This window comes from Condylura cristata, unplaced genomic scaffold (genome assembly GCF_000260355.1).
Source record: "Condylura cristata isolate star-nosed mole 26May11 unplaced genomic scaffold, ConCri1.0 scaffold00010, whole genome shotgun sequence".
Lineage (NCBI taxonomy): Eukaryota > Metazoa > Chordata > Mammalia > Eulipotyphla > Talpidae > Condylura > Condylura cristata.
The window spans coordinates 50900562-50908952 of record NW_004567111.1 but is presented as its reverse complement, the minus strand read 5'-3'; the positions used below and the strand labels follow the sequence as shown (position 1 = coordinate 50908952).

The 8391-nt window shown below is 45.1% G+C and overlaps 1 protein-coding gene across 3 annotated transcripts in view; it reads right to left on the bottom strand.

The window, feature by feature from the left end:
• Positions 1-8391, bottom strand: part of ATP7B (ATPase, Cu++ transporting, beta polypeptide) — a 65587-nt gene that overhangs the window by 36064 nt on the left and 21132 nt on the right. For all 3 annotated transcript variants that reach the window (XM_012723351.1, XM_012723353.1, XM_012723352.1), the window contains one exon: positions 6091-7315. In XM_012723351.1, coding sequence (XP_012578805.1) covers positions 6091-7315 — 1225 coding nt within the window. The remainder of the gene's footprint in view (positions 1-6090; positions 7316-8391) is intronic.

Here is an 8391-nt window from a genome sequence, read left to right as displayed (position 1 = left end):
AGATACAGACCAGATTTTATTACTTCAGAAAGTCATGCCATTTTGATGACACAAAATACCTGTAAGAGCATGCTGAAAAGATTATTATATCAGTCTCATTATTTGAAAAGTCATAGCTGTAGGAGAGAGATGGTATTAGCCTGTATTAGCCTCCTCTACATAAATCTCACACATTGTGTGAGGTTTTGTGAAAAATGTTAATTTTCTGAAAAATGGTAATACTGCTTCTACTCACTTTTAAGAGTTCAGCTGATCTACAACTTCAGCACTTGCAGTAAAGACTTCCAATACTCTGGTCTTACCTTCGGCACAGGTTTATGCTCCAGCTGCTTGTCACTATTCAAAATAACTCTGCCCCTTGAATCTCAGACTCACAAAATCAGTTCTGTGGACACAGCCTCTTAAGATTCAACCTCTCACATCCATCAGCTCTCCTGCACCTTTCCAACCTCTCCCTACCTTTCCAGTCTATCATCAGCTTTCTATAAATACCGCCTTTCTATACAAAACTGGTCAACAGTTTGGAGGCTATTCATACTATTGCAGTGAATTTCACATCCACGGTGACAGTGGGCTTTATAATAAATATATACTTGGTCTTTGTCTCATTTCTGGCACAGAGTTCCTGAATCCCTTGGAATTTATTGTGACCTGAAAGATAAAGTGTCTTTGTTGTGCTAACATTGTGACCTGTGGACCACACCTAGGGATAGAGGCCGGTTGCCTGTGTTCTAGTAACACCAACCATGTGATACGAGGGGTAAGAACTTTCAGTCCTATCTCACGGCCTTCTAAAAAGGGAAGAATGCTAGTCACCAAAGATTGATAATTTAATCATTTCTGCCAATGTGATGGAACTTCCATAAAAACCCAAAAGGTCTAGGTGGACTGGAGGATGGGCCCCCAGAGATGGCATGGAAGGAAAGCTCGGCACCCTCTCCTCATGCCTTGTCCTATGCATCTCTTCCACCCAGTGTTCCTGAGTTACAACCTTTGTAATTCACTAATAGTTGTTAGCAGACTAGTTTTACAAGTTCTGCTCTAGCAAACTAAGCAAATGTAAGGAGGGGGTCATGGGAAACTGACGGGTAGCCATGGGGCAGCACAGATTGCTACCTGGACTTAATACTGGCACCTGAAATGGAAGGCAGTCTTATTGAAGAACTGAGCCCTTCACCTGGGACATGATGTTATCTCTGAGTAGGTAGAGTCCCACTTGGCTGTCATCGGAGAACTGTTTGGTGGTGTGGAAAAATACACAAATCGAAATGGCAATAAGAAACATACCCCTTTCTCTATATTCCTTCTATAATTGAGACCATTCAATACTTTCCTTTTTCTTCCTGGTTTATTTCACTGAGCATAATTCCTCCCAGCTCCATCCATGTTGCTGCAAAGGGCATGAGTTTGAATGTAGAGAAACACATAAGGAATCAGAAAAAAAAAAAAAAGACCTATAATAAAGTAAAAATTAAAATCATCAGACAACTATAAATCAGAAACATTCTATAGGGGAGGAGGAGGGAGAAAGACCAGGACAGGAGTGGGAAGAGCACAAGGGACTATGGTGATGATGCATGGATGAACTGGTGGTGGGAATTTCACAGGGAAACCATCCATTGTACAAAAATGAAGGTGATATAATGAATGCATTTTTAAAAAATTAAATCAATCAATAAAGCAAAACACACCCCCTTACTAAGCTACAATTTATATGCTGTCATTCCCCAACATTAAGGCACAACTACTAAATTCTGGGCTTCTGAAAATTGCTCAAGAAAATTGAAATAATCAGAAATCCAAATAAGTCTATGCTACTGGGTCCTTTTATCAGTCTGTCTAATACTTCAGGTGGGCACATTAGTTGACTCAGCTTCCTAGAAATCTATTGGCTGATATTGTCAAAAACAGTACCTCTAACCACTTAGCATTTAATAGAGACACAATAAATATTTGTAGAGAATGAAACAAAAACACTTACAACCTGTGACCCAACAAGTATGTTTTTAGATATTTATCATAAGGAAACAATTAAGTAGGTACACAAAGATTTGGTGCCAGAGATGCCCATCAGTATTATTTACAATCACACGCACGTAAACTGGAACAGTCCAATAGAAAATTGACTGAGTAAGTTACAGTGCATCCATGTGATAAAATGCAATGCAGCCACTGAACATAAGTGCTGAGACAGTGTGTCCTAATAAAAGTGTTTATGATGAATTGCAGAATGAAAAAGAAATGATAAAACTATGCATACAACCCATTCTTTCCTTAATATATATTACATATGTTCTGGGAAAAGTCCAAAAGAAATGAATTGTGCCATGTGAACTTTGGGGGAAAAGATTTCAGAGAGACGGGACAGTGAGGCTCATAAGAGGAATAGAAATGGGTCAGAAAAGAATAGGTAAGAGTAGGGGCTTTTAGACTGCCCGAAACCCTCTCCTGCTTACAATATCAGATGGGAGGGCTTGGGAATTGCTGTGCATGCTGGGCCAGAAGTAAATCATAAGGATTAAAGGAAGAAGCAGGAAGTCCAGTTTGGCGGTTCTTCAGGATCTAGAAAACGGTGATAGCTTGGACCCAGATGCTGGCCTATTTGATGATCTCCCATTACTTATTCCCAAAGCTCCATCTAAGTTAGAATGCTTAGAAAACTCCCAGCTCAGGTGTGTGCTTACATGTCCGGTCTGGTGTGCAATCCAGCCCTTCTCTGCCAGCTGAAATCCTATCGAAGCCCAGATCCAGGGTTAGCTCTACCACAAAGTCTTTTGGAGTTTTACAACCAGATGTTGGAGCTGGTTGTTCCTTATCTTCCAAGTCCCACAAGCATATGACTTACATCTTCCTGGCTGCACTTATTTGAACCCACCTGCGTGACAGCTCTCTGTGCTTGTCTCCCTGTCAGCCTCTGAGCACGGCATCAGTCGGCACAGTCCTGGACCCAAAGGCTCAGGTTTGCTGAGACAAGGGAACAGTGCCTTCTGAAAGTGGCATAACCCATCTACAAAAGGGTGAGAAGATCATGCCATACCTGACATTACGTTTCCTCACCTCATCAAAAATTAACTTACTATGCAATACAAGCAGAGCTCTCTTCTAGACAAAAAAAAAAAAACAGGTCTTTAGCTGTCAAGTGAGCTGACAAGTCCAATGTCTATCACTTGCCCATGTGTTCTCAGATTGTTCTCTTCCCTCCCCCTGCTTATTATCACAGGGGGCTGACCCCTGCAAGCCACTTTCCCCAGGCTCCCTTGTCAACTGGTTTCTGATTAAATTTGTCACATGGGAGATAACAAGTGAGAAACAAGTGAGATAACAGGTAAATGGGACAGAAAGGTAGAAAACCAAAGTGTTCCCCCATCTGTGTACTGGGAAGCCAGCTCCCAGCTCCAGCGGCGCTAGTTCTCATGAGGCCCCTCAGCCCCTGGCTGTCACAACACGTCTCTTCCCTCAGAATCTCTAAGCGTGGTGTGGTGGTTTCTGCTACTATTAATTGCTTGGGTTTTCATCCCATTCTGGTTTCTTTTTGTTCACATCCTTGTAGATATCAATTGTTCCCTAGCCTAAATCCCTCCATTGAGCCACCCTATAACCCTGATTGCCATAGTCATTTCTTTCTCTTTCACTTCCTTCACAAACACCTACTATGCCATGGGTGCTCCTGAGTCAAACCCAAGACAATCCAAAATGACTCATCAAACACATATAAAGCATTTTTAGCATTTAGGTGGCTATAAAAATGAGTCACCAGGGCATACTAACACTTGATCCTAAATTAAGGTTGCCAGGTAAAATACCAGTTGTCTAGCTAAATTTGAATTTGTTAAACAACCAAAAATGTTTTGTTATAAGTATGTCCCAAATACTGCATGAGACGTGCTTACACTAAAACATTTGTTTACCTGAAATTCAAATTTAATGAGGTGTCTTGTTTTTTATTTACTAGATCTAAAATCCTAAAATCTCCTGGATGAACATAAATTTCATAATTCTGCCAACTAAAACATCACTCCTCTATTCTTTCTAGGTTTACGCAGTCAAGTCCAATTTTTCTGGATTGTATGGTTCAATGCAAATTTCTTTTTACTGCCAAAAACCTGATCCAATGTTAAAAGTCTTTAAACTTCGCACAAACAGAACAGATGACAACTACATTTTTTAACTTTTGAGTACAGAATTTACCATTCTATTATTTTTTTCCTTATTGACTGTTGTTAAACTCCTTCCTGAAAGTTGGTACAAAAGACAAAGGACAAAGTGAGCCGTGTCACTCCCCGTGACTTACCCACAGCCCTCAAGGCGCGTACACGAAAACCTCGTAACACAGCCCGTTCTCAAGCGGACTCGTGGTGTCTCCATATCCGGGAGAAAGCGGAATGGGAAATGCAAGTCCAGTGGCGTCCAGTGGTGCTAAGGCATAGCCTGGAGGCTTGGCTCACAAACATGTCTTTGCGAGGGCACCAACGAGGCCCCCAGAGCAGCAGGGGCCAGCCAGAGGCTGATGCAGCTTCGCATCCCCATGCAGCCTGCTTCTCACTTATTTACAGGGCTTGGATCTTGGGATCTGAGTGGTTCAAACACTACCAGTCACAGAGGTGTCTCTCAAGAAGCCCACTATCTCCCTCCTTACTTTCAGCTTCTCACTCCATAACCACTGTGGCTCCCCTAGCTCTTTTCCTGAAGCCGCTTTATTTCCAGGACTCCACCCACTATGCTCCTCTCTCCCTTCACATCAGGGTCATCACATCCCTCCCTCTGCTCCTTCCCCTTCTCACATTCTTCTCCAGAGTTCTATCAACTCCTATGGCTCCCTGGACTCAAACCTGCACTTTCAGCCCCATTCTCTCCCTGGAATTCCAGGTTCACCACTCAAGGCTCCTCCAATACCCGCCTCGGCTCATTGAGCGCTGTTCCTCTCCTCCATGGCCCTCAGCCATCACACACATGCTTAATCTGACACTGTGTTTGGTGGAGTTGACTTCCTGAATGTTTGCCCCACCCATCTCTTACTCTCCAGTCAAACAGCATTTCTCACCAGTCTCCAATGTGGTCTCCTACCTCAATCCGCACTGCACTTGATACTGACTGGTCTTCTAAAATATACTGTGAAATATAATCTGGCCCGTGTCTCCTCTTGACAAAAAAAATCACTGTTGACTCCCCTCTGTTTGACATGAGGGATCCATCTTGGGGGACCTACCCACTGTCCAGCCTCAATCTCCACCCTCCCAGCCCTCACCCTCAGGGAGGCCACTTGACCCTCTTCTACAGCTTTCCCCTTCTACTGTGCTGCCTCCCAGGTCTGCAGGTCACTTTCCAGGCTGCTTCCTGACCTGCAAGTTTGTGTTCCTCTGCATCTCACTGGATCATCCCTACTCACCAACCCAGAGGAGCCCTTCCTGTGCTCCCAAGCTTGGCTCACATGCCACGTGGACCTACACAGGGCTTGTCCCACTGTCTCGGGCCTCCCTCTCCCTACAAGACAGGCTCTCAGAAGAGGCCCTGTATCATGTGCTCAGGAGCTCACCAATTACCTTAGGGCTCCTATGTTAGGGAAATGTAAAAGAAACCCAGCAGTTGAATGTGTGCTGCCCTGGAGACCCTCTCTAGTGATGAAACATCAAACCATGTGGGCCCTTGCTCTGGGAAGGCTGCCATGCCACCTCTGCCCACGGCAAGCAAGGGCACTAAGGAAATCATCTCTTCAATCCCACTTTCAACAGAAAACCAGCTAGTCAGACAATAGTTTTTACTGTTTTGTTTAAGAATGAAATGATGATGGTTTCTCTAGAGAGAAAATGGTCTGGTGTTCAGAAATCTTTAAAAAAAAAAAAAAAAAAAGAACATGGAGTCAGAGCTTGTTTCAAAGAAGCCAAAAATCCCAGGAGCTTAAAATGCTAGCCCCAGCTACAAGAAGGCAAAATCTAAGCACCTGGAAATTCTAAATAAAAGTAGAGAAAAAGATGCAGAATTCTGTCACCATGGTCACCAGGTGACGCAGTAGCATGACTCACCTGCCCAGCCATTCTCTTCACATAACACAAACAGAAAAGGAGACAACCCTCAAATGCATCAACTACATACCAGAAATTACTGAAGCCTCAAACCCCATGTCTTCCACAGCAGCCCGGAGTTCCTCTGGGCTAACTGTAAGAGGATCACAGACAACAGTTCCTGTCCCTTCAGCCAAGGAGACTGATATATGCCGAACGCCTTTCCTCTGGGAGATGGTGCCTTCAATGGAGTGCACGCAGGATGCACAGGTCATGCCAGAAATGGCGAGTGTCACTGTTGAACATACATCTTGCATCTGGGTCCCCTGGGACGGGCCGGGGGAGTGATGTGAGGAAGACCTGCTATCTGTCCCACTCCCCTCCGTGCCTCCAGGAAGGAAAACTTTAAAGTTGCCGGGTGGAAGAGCCTCGATGGCCCTCTGTAGGGCCTCCGGGGAGACACGAGAAGGGTCATACTGTACTTGAGCAGTGCTGTTCTCCAGGGACACTTGAATATTTTGAACCGCTGGGAGTCGGCCTATATTTTCTTCAATATTCACGACACAGGACCTACAGTGCATCCCCTCCACTCTCAGGGTGACTACATGGCTCGCTTGGTGTCCTGAGGTCTTAGAGTTACTGACATTCTGGTTCACAGAAGCCAGAGGTGTCACTGGGTTTGTGCCCTGCAAACGTTCAACATCGATTGGCCCCAGGCTTATGGGTGCTCCTCTGTTCTTGATGACAGCTTCAAACCCCATGTCGTTGATGTGATCCCTGAGGTCTTGAGGTTGAATAAGATAGGGCTGGTAAGTGATGACTGCTTCTTGGTTGCTGAGTGAAACCCTGACCCTCACTACTCCTTGTAGTTTCCCAATCTTGCCTTCTATGGAGCTGACACAGGACTGGCAGGTCATGCCCTCCACCTGCAGTTTGACCACAGCCTCCAGGGCATGTGCAGACCTTGAGGGCCAGGAGGCAGCCTTTCCTTCTGCAATGCTGGCCTCGAAGCCCATGTCCTCAATTTGATGGCAAACCTGTTGCAGGCTTATGAGTGACGGCATGTATTTTACTACAGCACTACTTTGTTCTAAGGAAACCTTAATGCTCACAATGCCTTTCAAACTAGAAATCCTGTCCTCAATCGACTTCACACAGGACTGGCAGGTCATGCCCAAAATGCTGATGGTGCTGCTGGCTGTCGGGGAAACATACACACCATCAAGACCATCCTCGTAGCCGATATTATCGAAGGCGTAAGTCTGTTTCATGGCTGGTTCCCGGGCACAAGCGGACAAAGATAGTTTAGAGATGATCTAAAAGAAAAGAAATAACATTTTCAACCCTAAAGTTCAGTATTTTCTAAAATATCTCAGTTTGTCTGACACTGATAAAATGGAAAACAGGACCACTGTTAAAATACCCCAAAGAGTACAGGCGCAAAAAATGCCGGAAAAGAAAGCTACAGACTATTTCTCAAATAAAAGGATATAGGCAGGTTCTGTTCAGCTCTGGTATTCTGTGATTCTGAACCTACATCCACTACCCACCTTGCCGGCATGTTGTTCTTACCCAGAAGAGTTGAAGGGTTGGAGGTTTCTGTAGGAAAGGGAAGAGACACACAAACACAGGCCCATGACAGGCAGAGAGCACAGCAGCCCATAATGGGGGGGGGGGGGGGGAGGCAGGGCCCAAGAGAGTCTATCCCACCTCTAGCTGATACCTCAAACCTCCTTACAGAATTCAGTCTTGAAACGTTGGAGCCCCTATATCAGTGGAAATAGGTAGAAGGGGAAAATACCTTAATTCTACATCTCTCTTTTTATGTTTTTTTAAACATTTATTTATTTGTGCATACAGAACTGGGTACAGGCCAGAGGTGCAGGGGTGGTGAGAGGATTCCCCAGAGACAGAGCGGGGAGAGAAACAGGCAGACTGACAAAGCACACTGCTGAGCGGAGCAGCAGGCGGGTCAGGAGAGGTCTGAAGCACCACATGAGTCACCTCTGGGGCAGGCAGGGATCGAACTCATGCATAAGTGGCTCCAGCCTCCCCGTGCTGTGCTTTAACCCGCTGCACCACCAGGGAGGGCCCTCTATACCTCTTTCTAGGGGTGTCTCTCTCATTCTCTTAGTTGGGATTAGTATGTTGAGCCCCCACAGAGCATGTTACAAATGTGAATCTCCCAGGCCCTGTGCTCAAGCTCCACAGCAGCAGAAGAGAATCTGAAGCCTGTACCCTTGAACCAGGGGAATTGAGCACAAATGGCTAGATTGAGAGGGACAGAAGGAAAAGCTGGAAGAACATAAAGTTGAGTTTCATGAACAACTTCTCAATTCTGTCCTAGATGAGTGTCACTGCCCTCCTGGGTATTCAGGATACCTGTACTAAC